The sequence below is a fragment of the Penicillium odoratum genome (genome assembly GCF_028828045.1).
Source record: "Penicillium odoratum strain IBT 22623 chromosome Unknown utg000001l_segment0_segment0, whole genome shotgun sequence".
In the NCBI taxonomy this organism is placed as follows: Eukaryota; Fungi; Ascomycota; class Eurotiomycetes; order Eurotiales; family Aspergillaceae; genus Penicillium; species Penicillium odoratum.
The window spans coordinates 1,137,027-1,159,493 of record NW_026643143.1 but is presented as its reverse complement, the minus strand read 5'-3'; the positions used below and the strand labels follow the sequence as shown (position 1 = coordinate 1,159,493).

Below are 22,467 nucleotides of genomic sequence, written 5' to 3'. Positions count from 1 at the left end.
TAAAGGCCTCTTATTATCCGATTCGTTTTTTGGAGATTGGGATTAAACCATGCCATGTCATCATCTCATACGTCCTCAAACTCGTCCTCATCCTCATCCGACTCTTCATCTTTCGAATCCGGCTCAGCCTTAACAGCATCTTCTTGTTTGATAGCTGGCTCAGAGGTGACACCTTCCATTTTAATCTTCTTAGCCGCAGGCTCATCATCAGCAGGAGTAGACGGAGTCCCAACAGAAGAAGGGGCCGCACTCGATGCCGTATCGAGCTCACGCTTGACACCAGCTACAGCAGAAGAAGGCGTAGGAGCACTCGTTGGACCCGGTGCTGTTGCGGGGGTGGCAGGACCACTTTGGCCGGAAACACCGACATCTTCAAAGTCGTCGAATTCGTCGGAGTCTTCTTCGCCACTGCTGGCATCTTCCTCGGCTTGCAGGGCCTGTTCGCGTGCCATCTCGGCGTAGTAGGCGGCGACCTTGTCGTCCAGTGCGTCCAGGCTGGGCTTCTGGTCTTCGTCTCCCAGCTCTGCTTTGACCGGTACGCCAGCCTCGTTCTTAATCTGGCCGTCGCCAACTGTTTCTCGGTTGACGGTAGACTCGGTGTGCCACACGGGGAGCTGGTTCTGTTTCTCCACAGCTGCTTTGCGGGCGGCTTCCTCGGCTTGCTCGGCGGCGCTCTTCTCCTCTGTTGATGTGAGGGAGATCTCCAGGTTCGCGGCGTCTGTTTTGACGTTGGCCCGTGTGACGTCTTGTTGTCTGGGTGCGACGGCGATCGCAGCACGAACAGGGTGTGTGTTCTGGTTGCGGGCAATCTCAACTTTGTGGTCCCAGGCCGTATCGAAATCGTTTGGCGGGATTTCGACGGAATCGATCTGCTTCAGCAATTTGAGCATATTGTCCAGCTGAGCCATAAGCTTGCTGTTCTTCTCGTGGCCGGTACGATCGATGCCTTCTACGCCCTTGACATCTTCTGTTCGCTCGAGTATGGCCCCGCAGTTCTGGCACTCGAAGCCTTCATCCGAGACAAGACTCAAAACATCCAGCTCGGTCCATTCGGCCCCACAGCGGAGACAGATGTATTCCTTCCGCTCTTCACTAGGTGTGTATTGCGCTTTGATCGTGGATGTCAATTTCGAGACTTTGTACTTGATTGCGTCGATCACTGGGTGGAGTGGGATGTAATAATATTCGCGGTTAACAGGACGAGTCGAGCCATCGCGAATCTCGGCGCGTGTGTTTCTGTAGTCAGAAAGATCCGACGTGGTTAGCTTGGTGGAGGCGAAATGTCTGTAGATAGCTTACACTGCGATCAGGCGATCCTCGCGTAATCGAGCGCATAGCTTGCGGAGATCTTTCTGCTGCATTCCCATCACAAAAGCAAGATCTTCTGCGTGCAGACTGTGATAAATCAGCCGAACCATTCCTATCCGCATATCCAACTCCGCTGGAAAAGAGCATCATACACCGAGTGGAGGAAAAGCGCATCGACTACCAAGATGTGGCGGGTCTCATAAAAGGCTCGGACCACGCTCCGAATGAGCGTGTTGGCAAGATCCATGTCTGTGGTTGTTTCGAGCGCGCTTGTAAAAAGCTGTGTTCAGGTGAAAGCGAGTCGAGTCTGAAGACAAAGCTTCTGGTCGCGGGATTAAGGACGGACAAAGGGGGTCATCGCTCAAAAAATCGAGTTGACAGGATGAGTCTATCTATGTGAGGGGTGAAAGAGTGGATAGAGCGCAGGGCAGCGCCTGTAGTGATTGCGACAATGAAAGTCGCGGACTGAAGCAGCCTCAAAGTCACATGCAGCTGTCTCTGCCTAAGGTGTCAATCCTCAATGGGACTAGTGTCACTCACTATACAAACTACAAAGCTCGTCAATTTTCATTTTTGTCCCATAATCAAAGTTATTGTGCTGCCGAGGAAATTGAATTGAATGTTCTTTTTTGCCCATTCAGTCAGAGTTGATCATTTGTGATATGCTTCCATCCGGACTTTCGGCCTTAGGTGAAGCAAATCCGGACTTTACATCGATCTCCGGCTGTCCACCTCTTGTCAAGGGATCTATTGACAATCATCTTCTATCAGCATAATGACAGCTCGGTGTGAACCTTGTGCCGACTGACAAATACAAAGAAAATGCAGATGTAATGACTATCACATGACTGATCAATGTTGATTGCGTCAGTCTCGTATAAGTTGAAGCCTCGTATAGGTTGACTTTCTCTCTTCGGATCAAACTGCTTCCTCCAACTCCTTACTATCACGTTAATCATGCCTAATGTTTTAATCATTGGTGGTTCTGGCTATATTGGCCTAGCCCTGGGAAAGTCACTTCTCCAAGCAGGCACCCATACTGTTTGGGGAACTGCTCGAACACCCGAGAAGGCAAAGCTGCTACGCTCTAACGAGATAATTTCCGTCGAGCAAGACGTCACCAATACTTTCACTCTTAGTGCATTCATTCTTGATAATTCTATCAACATCGTGGTAGATACGTCCTCGGCGTATGAAGCTGCGAGCTCTATCCTTTATGGAGTCATTGACGCTGCAATGACTCGGCAGACAGCTTTGGAGAAGGAAAAAATAGCTAGCCCGAAGCTTGGCTTTGTCTATACATCTGGGGCGTGGATCTATGGCTCTCAAAAGACCCGCATCAACGACCTTGCACCGGTCGACAGCTTGCATTCTCAGGCTAAACCTGCCACGCCAGTTACATGGCGTCCCGCCCATGAGCAAGCTATTCTCGCAGCGCGCGACATGCTAGACGTTGCTATTTTGCGCCCTCATACTATTTACGGCCGTGGGTCTTGGATCTGGGGAACTTGGTGGGGTCCGCTAGCAGAAGCGGCCAAGTCGGGGAGTACCTCTCCTGTACAAGTGCCTGGTGCTCGTGCAGCTTGCCCTGGAACAGTACATATTGACGATGTCGCTGCTGGTTTTCATGCAGCTATTGACCGTATTGATGGTCGGTTGGGCTCATGGCCCGTCTTTGACCTCCTGACGGAGACGATTCCTCTGGTGGCAATTATAGAGACTGTGAAGACGGTGCTGGGCGTGGAAGCGCCGCTTGAGTACATTGGGACTCAGGGAGATCCCCTTCTGGAAGCTCTGAGCTTGGTAAGCAAATCGGATGCCTCACGTGCGAAGACAGTTCTGGGATGGAATCCTAAACGAACGGAGTTCTTGTTGAATCTACCTATCTATTTGAGGGCCTGGGAGGCGTCGCAGTGATTGTTGGTACAGGATTAGTCACTAACTCGAGTTCACGTATAACTTCATTCAATTCATTAAAATTTAAAATTCAAGTCCAAGGAAATCATGCCGCTGCTTCAAAAGTCTCAGGTGTAATTGGATCTCCCACAAACGATATTGCAGAATTCTATTTTTATCCAGTGTTCTTAGAGCGCTTGAGACAACATGAAGGCTTTAAAGGCTTTGTTAGGTCGGATATCCTCTTGATATCCACATGCGCACGCTTATCGCTTATCCGTATCGAAGACACTCGGGCTCGTTTGGAGAGAAGGCCAACTATCACGATATCATGAATGCTCTTGAAGTAACCATACAAGTCCACAAAGTTGGATTGATCAGTCAAATGGAGGCTGTTGAAATAAATTTATGATCAAATCAACCATATACCTAGGCGTATACTAATATGTGTGCTGTTGGTAAGAGAGTGTCAACTGGTCGATGTTATTGTAAGATTTCCCGATGCCAATAGGTATGTGCAGGTTCCATTTTAGCTAGATATTCCGACACAGTATGTACTTATTATCAATGACAGGACATTGAAGGCACATGGGCAGACTGCTCACATGCGATAAAAAAAAAGATAAGATAAATATGTAAATTTGATACATGCATATATATGTATTAGTCTGCAAAGTTCAATTATATATAAGCAACTACCATTACACATACCCCGAGGCCGCCGATTTCATTGAGATCATCCAGCTTCATCTATAAATCTGGGGAAATTAATGCAAAAGATCCTAATTATCTATAAAGGCACGAGGAATAAGCATTGACTGATTATATTGCTTTTTAGATATGGTACGAGTACGAGTACGGAGTAGAGTTTGACTATTTATGTCCACCTTTGTGTACAAAATACTAGTTACATAAGCATATGCACATTTAATGGGTCGTGATCCGTGCACCACGGATTTTACCTACCACACCACGTTACATAAGCTACCCTCTTACATAATTAAGAGATATCGGGAATCCTCGGAAGAAAATCACGTGCTATCCAACGTCCGATATCAAATTTTCATCACTATAGTAACCAGATTTGGGTAGATAAACGATAATTTACTCTATTCTACCCTTTTTTTTACCATCTACCTTGGCCTGATCACTCTATCTACCATAATCTGCCCTAATTTGCCCTAAAATACCACAAAAATGGCTACCAATTCTACCTTATCTGCTCACGGAAGTAGGGTATATCCTTTTCCCTGATCTTTTATAACTGATAATAACCCAATTTAGACCTTCTTCCACCCCCTGAAGCTTCATATGCTACTCGAGATGAATTAATCGAATCCGTCCGGAAGCATGCCCTCTCTCAGGGCTATTGTACTGCTATAAAAAGCAGTAATTCTGGCAAGGGTCAATATGCTTACGCGAACCTTTCAATCCAATGTGTCAAATCAGGCATACCTTTTCGGCCGATTGATAGGCCAATTACAGGCCTAAATCCTCGGGAAACAAGCTCAAAACGTCAAAATTGCCCCTTTAGGCTATATGCAAGTAATAAAACAGGCAAATGGGAGCTCCAGGTACGTAATTCATCCCATAATCACCCTGCTGACGATCCAATAGTGTTCCACCAAGCTCGGAAGCTTAATTCTACTCAAATTGATAAGATTAAAGACCTGAATCAGATCAATTCTGCCCCTAGAGATATGATCAAATTGCTCCGTTTATCTACAGATCAACCGATAATCTCACGTGATATATATAACCAAAAAGCAAAATTACTCCGAGATAGGTATGGATATCAGGGAGAAATGGAGTATTTTCTCCAAAATTTGCAAATTAAAGGATATAAGTATAGATTATCTTTATCATCTGATGATAAAATCGAGTTTTTAGCGCTTGCTAACCCTAAATCTATTGATCTTGCTAATAAATACTATAGGGTTTTTGTCCTTGATTGCACTTATAAGACTAATAAGTACGGTATGCCTCTTTTAGAGGTTATTGGCATAACTCCGACTAACCAGACCTTCTTATTTGCTACTTGTTTTATGCGAAATGAGAGTGAAGAAGGCTATAAGTGGGCCCTACAAACCTTATTCTCGGATTTTATCCATTTATCTAATAATTCAGTATTGATTACTGACAGAGCTTTAGCACTTATTGGGGCAATTGAAGAGCTTTTTCCTAATATTAGCCATTTACTGTGTATTTGGCATATTGAAAAAGCTGTTTTTACTAAAGCACGTGAATTTATTTGCCAAAAAACAGCAAATCAGCCCCAAGACGACCCAAAAAACACAGAATTCACAGAGTTTATGAAGATATGGAGAGACCTTTATTCATCTAATATATCAGAGGAATATAAATTAAGGTTATATAACCTTAAAACTAAGTTTAACTACCCTAATCTGATCCTTTATCTCGAAAGAATATGGCTAATCTATAAACAGAAATTCGTCCGCTGTTATACTCCGAATATTACCCATTTTGGTAATTCTGCAAGCTCACGGTCTGAGGGTATTCATGCAAGGCTTAAGTCCCATCTTCATGGCTCAAATAACGATTTTATTACTGTTTTTAGTGCTATTGATGCTGTTATTAATGGCCAATTAGATGAAATCCGCAAAGAAACAGCCGAAATCCAGACTAAAATACCGAAATTCACCATGATTCCGCTTTTTAGCCACCTTCGGTCCCATCTCTCCCCACATGCTTTGCAGAAAATCAATAATCAACGGCAATTAGCCCTAGAAAAGGGGCCAATAGGCATTTGCACCCATTATTTTACTAATTCAATGGGTCTACCCTGTAAGCATATGATCCGTGAGTTATTGAAGGTTAATCAGCCAATAGGACTCGACAAAATTGATCCTTTTTGGGTTACTCGACCACCCACAGCTGAATATCTCTCAATTCTACCACCTCGGGTCTATCTACAGCCAAAAAAGGAGGAAAAAAAGAGAAAAAGATCAGAGGAAATCACGGAAATATCGGATATAAAGAGGCCTAAGGCCCCTAGTAAGTGCTCAGGGTGTGGAGAAATAGGGCATACTATCAGAAGTTGCCCTTTGCGGAGAATTTGATTTACTCCTGTACTTATAATTTGATATCGGACGTTGACTATCACATGACTTTAGTCCGAGGATTCCCGATATCTCTTAATTATGTAAGAGGGTAGCTTATGTAACGTGGTGTGGTAGGTAAAATCCGTGGTGCACGGATCACGACCCACATTTAATCTACACCCAAAATGACTCACATGTTGCACAATCAAGTAATCAAAATCGGAGTGGAACTTCATCCACTAGCATGTTAGCTCAGGGGAAGAGCGCCGGGCTCATAACCCGGAGGACCCTGGATACCAGGACATGCTATTAATCTCCTTTCTTTTTTTCTCCTTTTCTTTTTTTTGTTCCCCCTTTATCCAATGACCTCCATTTTGGGTAAATTCTTTTATCTCTTTGAATATTTGTCTTATTTTCCAATATTGAGTAATGGATCTGCTTGATATCGAGATTAGAATTTCCCCATCTCCACATCGGCTTGGCTTTAGTTCTCGTGACGTACTTTTTTCTTTTTTTGTCATTTAAGGACGCTAGAGGCGCTTATTCGAAGCTAGGTTCTAGATCGTTCATCGAATATCCTTCATGCTTGATTCACGGTCTACGCAAATTTCTTGGCAATACCGAATTTGAGCACAAAGCAAGTCGATTTTGAAATGCTTGGAATATAGTGCTTCGGAATCAATAATTCGCACTGAATGTTTATGGAATTCTTATTAGAAGAAACAATTGTGATGTACCTCGTTTCAAAGCTATTCCCAGGTTTTACGTTTGAAGATTCATACCTGTCCACTTTCGAGTATAAGTTGATAACTGCAAGGGAAAGTGGACCCCGTGTATTGTTATTTTTTGATTACCAGGATAATACCAATAATACCAGTGACTAATCATTGCCCTGGTCAATTTCCTCCAAAATCCAAGCGGATCTTGTCTCCACATTTCCTCCACAATACACAGATTTGTACCGCAAGGGTCACCAAAGGAGAGGCAAGTGGAACCCGCGCACGCTAATATGACCTCCATGTATGTACTCGTGATCTCTTATTTGTTTTTTCCCCTCGTCAGCAACATACCTGTACGTTGAAAATATGTTGGTAATTGACCCGCATCTATGGACAAATGTAGCGAGGCCCGTTCAGAACTCCACCAAGACTAGTATTTTAAGACCTTGTGATTCAATGCTGTACCTGCGAAATTTCTGTTTATCAGCTGCCAAAAAAGGGGCGGTGTCTAAGATTCATTCATAAAGGGAGCTCGCCCTTCAATTATCTCTCTAACTCAATTTAATTCTTTTACATCCAATGGCACCCCTCAAGCTCAACAACAAAAACTTGTCTCGGATTGCGGCCTCAGGCGAGGTCAAGGTCCCAAACTACCCACGCGGTAGTGCCGTGAAAGAAGGAATTGTCCATGTCGGCGTTGGAGGATTCCACAGAGCTCACCTGGCGGTCTATGTCGATCAATTGATGCAGAATGGCCTGACAGATTACGCAATTTGCGGAGTCGGTCTGCAACCCTTCGATGCCTCTATGCGCGATGTGCTAGAATCGCAGGATTACCTCTACACGGTAATTGAGCGATCGGCAAAGGGCAGCGCGGCCCATGTTGTGGGCAGCATCAACTCTTACCTCTTTGCGCCCGATAATTCAGAGGCCGTTATTGCTAAGATGGCCCACCCCGATACTCACATCGTGTCGCTCACCATCACCGAGAGCGGTTACTATTATAACGAGAATACCCACGAGCTACAAAGCGACCACCCAGATATCGTCTTCGATCTCCACCCTGCCAATTCCCCCCGGACTACGTTCGGTTATCTCTACGCCGCTTTGGCGCGGCGCCACAAGCAAGGGCTTAAGCCATTCACCGTTATGTCGTGCGATAATATGCAGAAGAATGGATCTATCACGCGCCATATGGTTGAATCATTTGCCCGTCTACGCGGGGACCCCGAGGTTGCAAAGTGGATTGCTGAGCAAGGGGCCTTCCCGAATGCCATGGTCGATCGCATTACGCCTCAGACCAATGCTTCCGATAAATTAGATCTTGCCGAGAATTTTGGAATCACAGACGCCTGGCCTGTAGTCACCGAGCCATTCACACAGTGGGTTATCGAGGATAAATTCTCCGATGGCCGCCCACCATTCGAACAAGTGAAATATGGAATCCAGGTTGTCAAAAGTGTCCACGAGGTCGAGCAATTCGAGAAACATAAGCTCCGTCTACTCAATGGTAGTCACTCGGCGATCGGCTATGCAGGTCAGCTGGCCGGATTCAAATACGTTCACGAAGTCATGGAGAACCCGGTCTACCGTCGCTTCGTCTGGCAGACCATGCAGGAGGTCAAGCCGCTCCTACCCGCCATTCCTGGTGTTGATATTGATGCATACTGCACCACCCTTATTGAGCGCTTCTCCAATCCCGCCATCATGGATCAACTTCCCCGTCTCTGCTTAAATGCGTCGGGCAAGATCCCACAGTTCATTATGCCGTCCATTGCTGAAGCTATCTGGGTGGCTGGGCCTTTCCGCCATCTATGCTTTATCGTCGCTGCTTGGTTCCGGTATATCAATGGCGTGGATGACTGTGGAGAGAAGTTTGAAGTCAATGACCCCATGCGCGAGGAGCTTCAAGCGCGTGCTGGGAGCGCTAACCCGATCGACGTGCTCAAGATCGATAATCTCTTCGGTGATGACTTGCGTACTGATGAGAGATTCCTCAAAGAGGTCTCTACTGCTATGGAGTTGATCGCCCAGGATGGCATCATGAAGACGCTCCCTAAATACATTGATTGAAGTGGTCATCAGCACAGGTTGGAACGCTGATTGGAAAAAGTTATCTCTATTATTGGAAACGTTTTAATTTCTTTGTATGCTTTTATTGAAGGAGCGCGACATAGAGGTAGAGATAAGATATAATAATGGATTGAGTCTTACGCGAAATACGTCTTCCAATATTGGTTTGTCCAATCAAATAAGTATCCGAGTTTTTCGTACCTTAATTTTTTAGATAACGATCTCGGGCATTTAATGCCGGTTCCTTATAAGCGAGACAAACATGGAATTCAGGGTTTATCGGTTCAAAGCAACATAATTAGCCACTAACATGTCATTTTTGATGGTCCTGGCAAGGTTGCACCTAAAGAACGGTCCAGTCACATACTTTGTATGTCCCAAATAGGCTTTGTATATTTTGCACAGAAAGGGGCATTGGTAACCACGTGATTCATAAAAACGGCGTTATCTGGCAGTTTCAGCCTTATTTTATGCAGAAGAAATCTGGTGGAGAGATGCCGAGTGGAGTCTTCCCGACCGAAAAATCTGTCCCCTAGATCAATTGATCAATGGTGGTAAATCCACTTGGGGTGAATCAACCCATCGAACATAAGTCTGATCGATATAAAGTACTATATACAGATTTTATCTACGCATAATTAGACAGATTCGAGACACGATTCTATGCATAAAGCGGATGAACGACCAGCCGGCATACATAATCCAGATCTCGGCAGTGGTCTATGCCGGAGGTAAGTGGGGAATTCACCGGGGATAAGATGTGAATTTAGAATTGCGCGTGCCGATACCCGGTAACCCCCTTGTATATATAGCTAATCAACAATGCCACGTTTTTCGTATCCTCCGAACATAAATATATCATAATGGCAGACGTTGAGAAAGGGATCATCACCCAAGAGGTGGCCAAACCTCAGGACCCTAACCTCGTTGACTTCGACGGCCCTGATGATCAGGAGAATCCGTTCAACTGGCCAAAATGGAAAAAAGGTCGTCAGCTGATTTTGATGGCCTTTAACACATTTATTACGTGAGTTAAAATGTATATTCAAGTTATTTTTGAACCATGCTAACCGACATAGTCCTCTGGCTTCGTCAATGTTTACCCCCGGAGTCAGCGATGTCATGAAGGAATTCGGCTCCACAAGTAGCATTATAGGCTCGTTTGTCGTTACCGTTTACATTTTGGGCTACTGCTTTGGACCCTTTTTGATCGCCCCACTATCTGAGATCTACGGCCGTGTGCCGCTATACCACGCCTGCAACCTGCTTTTCCTCATCTTCACCATCGCCTGCGCTGTGGCTCAGTCCATGCCGCAACTAATCGTCTTTCGCTTGCTGGCCGGTATGGCAGGTGTCTGCCCTCTGACGATTGGATCTGGCACCGTCGCCGACATGGTCCCCAAAGAGAAGCGAGCCGGAATCATGGCCATTTGGGCGATGGGACCCGTTCTTGGACCCGTTGTTGGCCCAGTCGCAGGCGGCTTTTTGGCCGAAGCGGAGGGCTGGCGCTGGGTGTTCTGGGTGATTGCCATTGCCGTATGTACCCATCCTATTTTGGAGAAATCAACGCTAACAAGACATAGACTGGTGTCATGCTAATTCTGACTATTATCTGGTATCGCGAATCCTACGCTCCAATCGTGCTCGAACACAAAGCCGCTCGTCTGCGCAAGGAAACTGGAAACCCCGACCTCCGCTCGATCCGTGATACTGGCAAACTCAGCCCGCGACTATTCCTAACGGCCCTAGCTCGTCCGTTGAAGCTGCTCTTTACCTCCCCGATCGTCTTTATGATGGCGCTCTACGCCGCTATTACATACGGTTATATGTACCTCATGTTTACCACCATCACCTCTATCTTTGAGGACAACTACGGCTTCGGTCCCGGTGTCTCCGGTCTCGCATACCTGGGCTTCGGTGTCGGCTGCATGATCGGACTGATCACCACCGGCAGAGTGGCCAACTATATCGCCAAAGACCATATCAAGAAAGGCTGCTTCGCACCGGAATCCCGTCTGCTGCCTATGATGGTGGGATGTTGGTTTATGCCCATTGGTTTGTTCTGGTATGGCTGGTCAGCCCAGGAGCACACCCACTGGATTGTACCCATTCTAGGCACTGGGTTCTTCGCCCTTGGCTTGATGACCGTTTTCTCATCTGCCAGTACTTATCTGGTTGACTCTTACCTGCGCTACGCGGCGTCCGTCACGGCAGCGAACACAGCACTGCGGTCGCTGGTCGGAGCTCTGCTGCCATTGGCTGGGCCATCGATGTATGATGCGCTGGGACTGGGATGGGGGAACTCACTACTGGCGTTCATTGCGCTGGCGATGTGTGCTGTGCCGTTCGTGTTCTGGAAGTTCGGAAAACAGATTCGCACCAGCCCTCGATTCCAGGTGAATCTGTAGGGATGGGAAAATTAAAAAGGGGCGTTGGGTTTGCATTTGCATTTGCATTTATTAGCGGCATTATGTTTGAAACACATGCATATAGAATATAGAGTAATGAATCAGGAGATAATAGATTAATAATTCCAAGGTTGAGGCCTTCAAATTTGTTCAAATTCAAAACAATTTCTTCCTAATATCGTCTTGATGACGCATAACATTCCTTGAGGGTGAAGCTGCTTTGAAGATCTAAACCAGGATGACGCATCCAGACACGAGAACATTAAATCCAGGCATGGACGAATCGAGCTAACAAATAAATTGTCTCTACCGTGGACTTTTAGGGAGCATGAAAAGCATGAACGGCCCCGAGAAACAGGCTCGGTTTCCATGGATGTCCTTCAAACTTCTCTATCAAGAATTGGGATTCTAGACCGCAGGATTGCCCGATGCTTACGAGAATCAAAATTTGAAAGACTATCATCACTCATTTCTGTATAGCAAGGCTATCGAGCTTTTCATATATGGCTTGCTTGATACAATCATTGGCCCAACACATATCCACGGCATTTCTCGCCAACTGAACCATCTCAGCCTCACTAAATCCACCATATGTATAAACTTTTTGCATATTGCCATCAATCCAAACATCATGCATCAGAGTAGGATCATCGCTGTTTATGCAAAATTTTACACCCCTATCCCACAGCCTTCGAATCTTCGAGAATAAAACATGCGTTGCAGTCCTGCGGTGATACGCGTGTGGACACAAAGTCAGACCAATGTTTCTATCCAGAAGGCCTCTCCATAGCTCCTCCCTATCCTCAGCATCCAATCCGTGATCAATCCGCTCCGCCCCTCGACCATCGCACACCTGGAATATCGCCTCAGTCATATGAGAATGCGTGTCTTTTTGTCCAAAGTCACAGTGCATGGTAACATGCAGACCATCTGCACGAGCGAGAGCAAAACCCTCTTCAAAAAGCATCGGCGGTCTCTCATATGCGTTGCTGGCTAGCCCCACAGCATGAAATAACCCCTTTCCACCTTCGACAGTCCCCGCTGCCCAGGGCCTCGCTTCGACATAGGCCTTCAACCCCTGTTCTACGGGCATATCACGCAAAAAACACATGATCCATTGAGAATGCACACCAAGTTTTGCAGCGGCGTCGTGTTGTGCCCGTAGATAACCATCAAGGACCGCAGCGGCTGGAACTCCGCGACGGGTATGAGCCTGGATATCAAAGAACGGTTCCGCGTAGAGCACGTTCATCGAAGCGCAGCGAGAAAGATAAGCCATTGCTAGATCATAGAAGTCATTCTCGGTGCGCAGAACTTCGCATCCTGCGAAATAGGCTTCTAGAAATGTTGGGATTCCGGGTTGGCGGCCGTTTAGCTCCGGGCGGTGATTTAATGTAACGGCGTATGATGCTTCTAGATCTTCGAAGGTGGTGTATGGGAGAATGATCTTATTGCGGTGTGCTAGCTCCCAGCGAAGGGAGGGCGTGAGAGTGCCTTCGATGTGAACGTGAAGCTCAACCTTGGGAAGGTTCGCTATAAAAGGGCTGATTGATAGACCGTTCATGTTGAAGTGTGTCGTTTTGAGATCATTGAATCACTTCAAGTATACAGTGTACGTGGATGCCAATAAGGAATACAGCGAATCGTCAATTGTGAATGTGGCGATCTGTTGGAGAGTAATCGGTCTAGAGGTGCGCACATCGGAACTTTCCGACACTGGAAACTATTTCTAATCTTAGTTTAGTTTACATCAACTCAATATACCATCTGTAACCTTGTCCAGCGGACTTTGTCCACTGCAAGGATCGACATGGAAATTCCCCAATTAGCCGATAACAGACAAGAGCTGCGGGGCTGGAGCCAATGAGAGTGTGAGGGGCGATAAGAGTAGGGAAGCTCTAACACGTGAATAAAAAGCAAGGGATATCTCCATCTTGATGTTCATAGAGGAACATTTCATGTTTGAAAGGTTCCAACATGGCCGAATCAAGTACGAGTCCGGCCGTCGAACAGGCTATGGACAACAACATCGCGAAACGTGTTTTGCGGAAAATCGACAGACGATTAGTTCCGCTCATGTTCGTCACGTACATGTTCAATTTCATGGATAAAACAATACTGTCAAGCGCCGCTGTTTTTGGGTTAAAGGATGATACGGTAAGCTTTGGAGAACAAACGAGAAATAGAAGAACCCTGCTGATTTCAATGTGTCTCAGGGACTGGTTGGCCAGCAATATAGCTGGGTATCGTCCGTTTTCTACTTTGGTTACCTGGGCTGGTCATATCCAACAACTTTCATGATTGCTCGCCTGCCGACAGGTAAATATGTGACTGCCAACACGTTTCTTTGGGGCACAGTAGTGGCTCTCACGGCAGCATGTACCAATTTCGGCGGACTTATCACCGTTCGCTTTTTATTGGGTGTTGCCGAAGCGACCATTACACCGGCTTTTATGTTTATTACATCGACGTGGTATACTCGTGATGAAATTCCTACTAGGACAGGAATATGGTTTGCAGGAAACGTATGTGCCCTCCTTTCTTGCTGGTTTCTGAATACTACTGACTCGAAACAGAGCGTTGGTGGCATTGTTTCCAGTCTTCTCGCATATGGACTGGGACACATCAAAGGAAGTGTTGGTCCATGGAGGTGGATGTTTATTCTCCTCGGCGTCTTGACCTTTCTATGGGGATTCGTCGTGTCGTTTTTACTCCCAGATTCGATTTCAAAAACGACGTTCCTTTCTGAAGAAGAACGCCAATATGCAACCAACCGAGTACTTGTAGCGGGAACAGGTACTACGGAAGAAACGGCCTGGAAGTGGGATCAAGTGGTGGAATGCCTGGTGGACCCAAAAACGTGGCTCATCTTCGGACTGGAGCTTTTGACTCAGATACCGAATGGAGGTACCCAGAACTTCGCCAACCTCGTTATCGTGTCCTTTGGATTTACCAGTCTTCAGTCCACGCTGATCAATATCCCATACTCGCTGATCACGGTGGCTACCATTGCTGGCACGGGGTGGTTGGCGGGTCGTTATCGCCAAGTCAATTGTCTTCTCATCATCGCCGTCGTTCTCCCCTGCGTTATTGGTAGTGCGATTATCTACTCCCGTGCCCATGTTGTTCTGGGCGTTCAGCTGTTTGGATATTTCTTGCTATCCACCGGGTCGGCTGCAATGCCTCTTGCTATGTCGCTTGTACAAGCTAATTATCGTGGGGTGACTAAGAAGATGACCGTGACAGCTTTGCTATTCTTGGCTTACTGTGCTGGAAACATCTCTGGTCCTCAATTTTTTCTCAGTGATGAAGCACCTACATATGGTACCGCTTTTCGCACAATCATGATTTGTTACGCTCTCACTATCATTCTAGCATTATGTCTGCGCTTTTATCTTCAATGGATGAATGCTCAGCGTGTACGTCGCGAAGGATTTGAAGGCAGCGCTGGAAATGCGGGTGCCGTCGGAGGGGGTAAAATTCTAGATGGGGATAATAATTCCCAAAATGTGGTTGACATGGTGAATCGGGTTCAGCTGGTATCTGATGATTATGAGGATATAACGGATTGGAAGACGCCAGGTTTCAGGTACCGATACTAGATATCTGTTTGGTTCGGTACCCAATTAGGTTGATTAGGGCATGGGAAAGAAGACCGAGCCGTGCTATGCTAAGCGCTCGGAACTGATATCTGATTGTGATTATGCATGTTATGAAATTCATGAATTTTATGATTGGTTCTCGTATCGACTTAAAAAAAAAACTATCCAATCGCCTCTCGTATGGACTTCAAAGTAACTATCCAATCGCCTCTGTAGACGCCTGATCGGCTATTTGCCCCCTGCATATGGAAATATGGAGATATGAAAAAGTTCAATCTTTATCTCTTTGCCGGCAGGTTCCGTACAATTTTCTTGGTGGAAAATCCACACCGGAATTCTTGGCAAAGACGCCATTAATCAAAAACAGTTAAAAGCCGGGATAAAATTTTCCGATCTTCTCTTCCAGGGGTCAAACTGCGCCACAACTTGACTCCGTGGGATGGAAAGTGTTCATGGGCATATTTCCGATAATGGCCTGGGTTGACTTGACTTTCAATCTAGTGAAATGGAAATCTTCAAATTATATACCATGGCACAAAAACGGAGATTCTTCGGCGTTTTCAACTTGAGGCTTCTGTTGTCTAAGATTTAGCATTATTTAAGCTTTGGCGATATTATCCCTGTTATACGTCCACCGTGTATGGGTCCAGTGATTGGTGTAGGTTCCGTGATTCAAGCCACAAGTAAGATATAATATTATTAATATACAAGAATGACATTGTGTGGCGTACTTTATTGTGACTAGGGACTGTCAAGCTGAACTATTGAGTCGTTTGGGTCCGGAAGAACATCCAGAATTGGTTAAGTGTGAGGTTCTAATATTTCTACGGACTCCGGCTCCGTTAAATTGATCTTCTCGGATCGGAAAAGACCGTTTGCCACAGCTATTCTGGTCTGGATCCTCCGACGCTTCGGGTCTGGAACTGGCCCGGGACCATAACCTTTCTGGAACGAACCGAAGCAAGCTTGTTGTTCCTGACATTTGTATGAATATCTCGGGTATTTCTACCGACTCATGTAAAAAGTCCACACAGTCCACGCCACAATCATATCTGGATTAGTTTGCTTTTCTTTTCTACTGTGGCGGTTGCTGCTTTATTATCAATGGCCCCCCTGTACTCCGTAGTTGTCCTTCACAGATCACCTAGAAGCCTTAATTGGGTCTTTGTTCAGGTGTGACGCGTAGTTCTACTTGCCTTTGTAGGCTTGTCAAGATGCGTCTTCTTTCTGTTTTGGGAATTGTTGGTCTGGCTGCTGCTGCCACCACGACGGCTACATCCACGGCCACGGCCACTTCCACGTCTACTAGTTCAACCTCCACAGCTTCCCCTAGTGAGTTTGGACACCTTGGTAGATGGTCTCAACTTCGATGGTATTAATTTGAAATGTAGCTTCCACTACCGCTGTTACTGTTGCAACTGATGGCAGTGCTCAGTTCACTGCTATTGGCGATGCCATTCTGTACGCCCAGAGCAATGGAATCCCCACGGTCACTGTTTCTGCAGGAACATATACCCAATCATTCACCATTTCGGCAACCCCCACCGTCACTGTCATTGGTCAAAGCAGTGATGAAAATGACTACTCTGGGAATGAAGTTACCATCACCAATTCTGGCGTCCAAACTCCCGGAACCCTTCTAACTGTGAATAACAACGTTAAACAAGTGACCTTTAAGAACATCAACTTCCAGAACACTGCTACAGCTTTGGGTGCCATGATATTGAAGGGAAACAAATACGCTTTCTACGACTGTCAAATTGTTTCTACGGGATCCTTGGCTGTCACTGCCAGTGTTGGTCTCGGTGTAATTGCCAACTCCTACATTGAGGCTGCCGATAAGATTATTTATGGTGGTGCCAATATCTATGTTTACAACACCAAGATCGTCCCTACTGATAACAACGCACTTGTGGCTTACATGAAGGGTACTACGTCTACTGCGGGATCGGTACTCTACAATTCGACTGTAGTCTTTGACCAGGTTACTGTGGCCCAGAAGTCCGGAGCGTCCAATACCAATGTCTATTTGGCTTCTGCCAATGGCGCTGGAATCGTTGTCGTGTACCGTGACTCCGTGTTAGGAAGTTTCATTGCTGCGTCCGGTGCTCACGTTGACACCATCACCCTAGACGGCTACAACTTCTTTGGAGAGTACGCCAACACTGGCTCGGGAGCTTACTCAAGCAATTCTGCGACTCGATCCAAGTATGTCTCTCTCCTGGATGCATCCGATTTGTCGGACTACAGCCTTGCTGCTGTCTTTGCTGCAGCCAACCCGACATACGCTTCTTCCGATATCACTTGGGTTGACTCTTCTGTGTTGGCCGCCATCGAGAGCGCAGATGTGATCACAACTACCTCCGTTGCTTCAACTACGGCCGCTGCCACTACAGCTTCCTCTGCCGCCACCACTAGCACCGCTGCCACTTCCACCACCTCCTCAGCCGCCACTGCCACATCTACATTCGTTGTCGACGCGACCTCGGGCCCTTATAAGAACGTCACCGCTGCCATTGCCGCGCTTCCTAGTGATGGAGAAGAGTACACAATCTACATCAAGAGCGGCACATACAACGAGCAGATTTCTATTACTCGCACTGGAAAGACCATTCTCCGTGGTGAAACTACCTACGAGAACGACTACACCGAAAACACAGTCACCATCGAGTACTCTAATGGAGAACTGACTAGTGCTGGTGAGGATGAGACTACTCCTGTTGTCAACGCCAAGAACACCGATGGCAAGGGACTAGCTATCTATAACATCGACTTCAAGAATACTTACCCCCAAACTGCCAACACTGCCGCCCTCGCCGCTGATTTCTACGGCACCGTCCAGGCATATGGATGTTCTTTTATTGGATACCAAGACACTCTTCTCGCAAACAAAGGCACCCAGGTATTCTCAAACTGCTACATTGAAGGTTCTATCGATTACATTTGGGGATTTTCGACCGCATACTTCTACCAGTCTGTCATCGCTACCAATACTGCTGGTGCATGTGTCGCCGCTATGAGCCGTGCTTCGGCCACTACTGCAGGTGGTTACGTGTTCGACAAGTGTGTTGTGACCTACACCTCAACTTATGGTAGCACATACGAGGACACCTGGCTCGGAAGACCTTATTCCGAATACAGTCGTGTTGTCTACATGAACTCGTATATCGACAAGCATATCAATCCCGCTGGTTGGCACATTTGGTCAACGAGCGCTCCTCAAACTGACTATGTCACGTTTGGAGAGTTCAACAACACTGGTCCAAGCAGCTGGTCCAGCAGCCGCGCATCGTTTGCCACTAACTTGACTGAGACCGAAGCCGAGGCTTACACACTGGCTAACTGGATTGGAGACACTACCTGGCTCGATATGGATGCTTTTAACTACGTTCCTTCTTACAGTCTGACTGGAGATGCTAGCACAACCACTACCACTACCACTACCACCTCAGTCTCGACTTCCACATCTACAGCCACTGCCTCCTGGACCCACCCCACAAGTGGTACCACTCCCCCCACTGGTGCAGTTCTTGTCAGTGTCTCTGGAGTTATCGATGGCTCTTATAGCAACCTGACGGATGCCCTGGCGTCTCTGCCTGATGATACCACAACACAAGTGATCTTCATGTACGCTGGAACTTATGACGAGCAGGTTCCGTCCATTGATCGAGATGGTCCTGTCATGATCATTGGTTACACCACCGGAAATCCTGGTCAAAGCTATGCCGATAACGAGGTTACCATCACCTTTTCTCGTGGGCTTTCCGTTTCTCCATTGCCTACAGGCCACTCTGATGCCGAAACGGCGACTGTTTCCACTGCCTCGACCCAGATTGCGTTCTACAACGTCAACATTATCAATTCGGACAACCTTGACGGTTCGGAATCGTCTTATGTGACTTTGGCTGCCTCCATATATGGCACCCACATTGCATTTTACGGTAAGTTTGAGTAATTTTCTATATATGTGACAACACTAACTCGCTCAAAGGTGTCTACATGCAGGGTTGGCAGGATACTCTCCTCACTGGCAGCACTACCGGTTACCAGTATTATGAGTCATCTTACATCGAGGGTGCCATTGACTTCATTTGGGGTTACTCCAAGGCCTACTTCAAAGGATGCACGATCGGAGCCAAAAGAGCCAAGTCGGCAATGACAGCGCAGAGCAGAGCTTCATCCAGTGCCATTGGAGGATACATCTTTGACCAGACACTATTCACTGCTGCGGCTGATGCTACAGTCGACCTCACTGAGACTGTGTATCTCGGTCGCCCCTACTCCGAATATGCGCTTGTCATCATCAAGAACTCCTACATTACCGATGTGATCAACCCATCCGGATGGAAGGTTTGGTCCACTACAGATCCTCGTACGGACTATGTCACATTTGGTGAATACAACAACTCGGGCCCTGGAAACTGGGAGAACAATGAGGCTGCTCGTGAGGCTTTCGGTTATGCCACTCTTCTCACGGAGGACAACTACTCCCTGGAAAGTGTTATGGATTCTACCGACTGGATTGATATGACCTACTGGGATTCTATTGACACTCCCACCTCGGTCTCGGGGACGGCGACGGCGACGGCGACAGCTACGGCCACCACAACCACTGCTACTGCCACTGCCACTTCGGCATATGATGGAACGACTCCGCCAACCGGAGCCTACATTGTCTCGAAGTCCAGTCTTGGATCAAACACAACTTACTACGATACTATCCAGAGTGCCCTCGATGCCATTCCCACTTCGTCGAAGGTCACGCCGACCATTTTCATTTACCCTGGAACTTACGAGGAACAGCTTGTCATTAGCAAGTCTGGATCTGTCATTTTGGCTGGTTATTCAGAGTCCACTTATGACTATTCCAGCAACCAGGTCACCATCCAGTACAACAGAGGTGTCGACACCCAAGCTGATGAGTCCAACTCAGACAGTGCAACGGTTTATGCTACTGGAAATTACTTCCAGGTACGTGGACTTGAATTTCTTGCAGGAAAGTTTATGCTAACAAATTCTTAGGCCATTAACATCAACTTCGTGAACAATAATGGTACAGAGGATGATGTCGCGTCTCTTGGTTTTGCTGTTAAGTCAAGCAAATATGCCAGTCTTTACGGTAAGCTATACGATCTATCTCTGGTTTCCATCCCAATGAATGCTGACATAGAATACAGGCTGTCAAGTGACAGGTAACCAGGACGCTTTGCTGATCAACGGATACTTCTGGATGTCGAACTCTTATGTCGAGGGAAACATCGACATGATTTGGGGAAGTGGTGCCGGTTATTTCCTCAACACCACAATCTCGCCTAATGAAGATGGTATCAACCTCACTGCCGATAAGCGCACGACAAGTACGACCGCTGGAGGCTTTGTCTTTGACCAATGCACAATCATACCTTCCACTGGCGCTGGAACCATGTCGAAGATCTCCCTCGGAAGACCTTGGAATGAATATGCTCGAGTCGCTTACATCGACTCTTACCTTGACTCCTGCGTTGAGGCTGCTGGATGGAACGAATGGTCTTCATCCAGCCCACAGACTTCTGGAGTTACCTTTGCTGAGTATAACAATTATGGTCCTGGTTCAAGCACCTCGAAACGTGCCACGTTTTCCACACAGCTCAATAGCACCGGAGCTGAGCAATTTGAAGTGGCCAACTTCTTCGCCACGACGTCCTGGATTGATTTCACTCACGTGTTTGGCGTGCCGTTCGTTCCTGATCAGAGTACCACCACGACGTCTGTCAGTGTTTCCACTGCTACCCCGACATCGACTTCTATTTCCACGGAGACTGTTACCACCACAATCGATGTTGTGACCACCACTACTTCGGACATTGTGGCTATCATTACACCAACTGACAAGACTTCCACTGTCAAGTCTACCATCACCCTGACTATTACACCTGATGTGGTTTCGGCGACAACAACAGCAAAGTCGACTATCACCACCACGGAGACTGTGACCGAACCGACAAAATTGACCACAACAACCTCAATTGTTACTATTGATGTTGGCTCGACCGTTACACCCGACGCGACGACTGTTACTTCAACTGTCAAGTCTACCACCACAGACACTGTGACCGTTACTGGAAAGGCCACCACTACAACTGTGAAGAGCACCTTGACTACAACATCCACAGTTACTGCCGAAGCATCCACTTCGACTGTCACAGATATCGCAACGGTTACAAGTGTGAAGACAACCAGCGCCAAGGCAGGCAAGACGACCTCCACTGAATTCGTCACTGTCGGTAGTGGAGGCACAACAACTATCAGCACCAAGGCAACAACTTCGACTGTTACTTCCACGTCAACAAAGACAACCACCAAGACCGTTACCACAACCATCAGCTGTGATGCCGCTACAAAGAAGAAGCGCGATCTTGTTCCCCGGGCTATTACTGCCAAAGTGACTGCCTATACCACTAGCGTGGATGTCGTGACGAAGACTTCGACCTCAACATTGGCAGCCGCAACTGACTATGTCACTTCTTTTGTCACAAAGACAACATCCATCAAGGCCTCGACCATTACCTCCACTGTCACTTCTCTTGCCACTAAGGTCGCGAGCACCACAATCCCAGCCGTCACCTCCACTGTCACTACCGTAGAGACAACTTCAGTTGGCAAGACCACCACTCTGAAGGCATCGACTGTCACCAGCACTATCACTACAGCATCCGTGAAGACGCAAACCGTGACTTCCCCTGGTGAAACGGTAACAACTACCAGCGTCAAGACGACAGGTGTCAAGAGCACGCTTTCGCTTCCTGCTTCCACTACCACGATTACCAAGACGACAACTATCAAGAGCACCACTACTCTTCCCGCGACCACAAGCACTGTCATCAAGACATCCACTGTGACCAACGAACCCTCGGTCACTATCACTGAACGGGCAACTTCTACTTCGACCAAGGTTGTAAGCACCACGTCGACTGCTACCGTGACCGCAACAAAGACGGCCAAGTGCTCTTGATTGGAATTCTTTGATTTTCAATGAGGCCTTTGCCTGATTTCTTCATCCGACTTCTTCCACAATTTTCTTACTCATCTTCTCTCCCTCTTCTATATTTTTCTCTTTTCTTGTCAATTCTTTCCATCATTCTCCATCTGTATAGCTATACATAATTTCTACTAGTTCAAATACAATACTCTGATTTCATGTTTACGAGGTCGCCTGGGCCCTTGCGGATATATAGATTCTTGGTAGGATTCTCCTTCATTGCTTCTTCATTGCTTTCAAATCTATTCCACCCTGGTCCCTGAGCTAGTCCCAATTCGAAATCCGCCATTTATCGGACTGGGCTTTACTCGGTTCGGGATCGACCATGCCGATCATGAGGATTCCCAAATGTAACTCTGGACCGGACTCCTTGAGACATTC

General features: G+C 46.8%; 7 protein-coding genes across 7 annotated transcripts; 5 read left to right on the top strand and 2 right to left on the bottom strand.

Moving 5' to 3' along the window:
• Positions 1–65: 65 nt before the first annotated feature.
• On the bottom strand, positions 66–1,555 carry N7520_000408 (putative transcription factor TFIIE complex alpha subunit; the record flags this gene model as incomplete). Its single annotated transcript, XM_057134343.1, has 3 exons — positions 66–1,236; positions 1,300–1,395; positions 1,461–1,555. The coding sequence occupies 3 exons, from the start codon at positions 1,553–1,555 to the stop codon at positions 66–68; spliced, it is 1,362 nt and encodes a 453-aa protein (XP_057000279.1).
• Positions 1,556–2,265: 710 nt separating this feature from the next.
• On the top strand, positions 2,266–3,225 carry N7520_000407 (NAD-dependent epimerase/dehydratase family protein; the record flags this gene model as incomplete). The annotated part of the gene is made up of 1 exon (XM_057134342.1): positions 2,266–3,225. One exon carries the CDS (start codon positions 2,266–2,268, stop codon positions 3,223–3,225), a length of 960 nt encoding a protein of 319 aa, XP_057000278.1.
• Positions 3,226–7,564: 4,339 nt separating this feature from the next.
• On the top strand, positions 7,565–9,058 carry N7520_000406 (mannitol dehydrogenase family protein; the record flags this gene model as incomplete). The annotated part of the gene is made up of 1 exon (XM_057134341.1): positions 7,565–9,058. One exon carries the CDS (start codon positions 7,565–7,567, stop codon positions 9,056–9,058), a length of 1,494 nt encoding a protein of 497 aa, XP_057000277.1.
• Positions 9,059–9,780: 722 nt separating this feature from the next.
• On the top strand, positions 9,781–11,466 carry N7520_000405 (MFS transporter; the record flags this gene model as incomplete). Its single annotated transcript, XM_057134340.1, has 4 exons — positions 9,781–9,789; positions 9,871–10,085; positions 10,138–10,594; positions 10,642–11,466. The coding sequence occupies 4 exons, from the start codon at positions 9,781–9,783 to the stop codon at positions 11,464–11,466; spliced, it is 1,506 nt and encodes a 501-aa protein (XP_057000276.1).
• Positions 11,467–11,932: 466 nt separating this feature from the next.
• Positions 11,933–13,030, bottom strand: N7520_000404 (adenosine deaminase family protein; the record flags this gene model as incomplete). The annotated part of the gene is made up of 1 exon (XM_057134339.1): positions 11,933–13,030. The coding sequence occupies one exon, from the start codon at positions 13,028–13,030 to the stop codon at positions 11,933–11,935; it is 1,098 nt and encodes a 365-aa protein (XP_057000275.1).
• A 413-nt stretch (positions 13,031–13,443) lies between these two features.
• Positions 13,444–15,068, top strand: N7520_000403 (uncharacterized protein; the record flags this gene model as incomplete). Its single annotated transcript, XM_057134338.1, has 3 exons — positions 13,444–13,623; positions 13,653–13,991; positions 14,043–15,068. 3 exons carry the CDS (start codon positions 13,444–13,446, stop codon positions 15,066–15,068), a joined length of 1,545 nt encoding a protein of 514 aa, XP_057000274.1.
• A 1,214-nt stretch (positions 15,069–16,282) lies between these two features.
• On the top strand, positions 16,283–22,059 carry N7520_000402 (putative pectin methylesterase; the record flags this gene model as incomplete). The annotated part of the gene is made up of 5 exons (XM_057134337.1): positions 16,283–16,400; positions 16,460–19,009; positions 19,060–20,039; positions 20,091–20,187; positions 20,246–22,059. 5 exons carry the CDS (start codon positions 16,283–16,285, stop codon positions 22,057–22,059), a joined length of 5,559 nt encoding a protein of 1,852 aa, XP_057000273.1.
• Between the last annotated feature and the right edge of the window lie 408 nt (positions 22,060–22,467).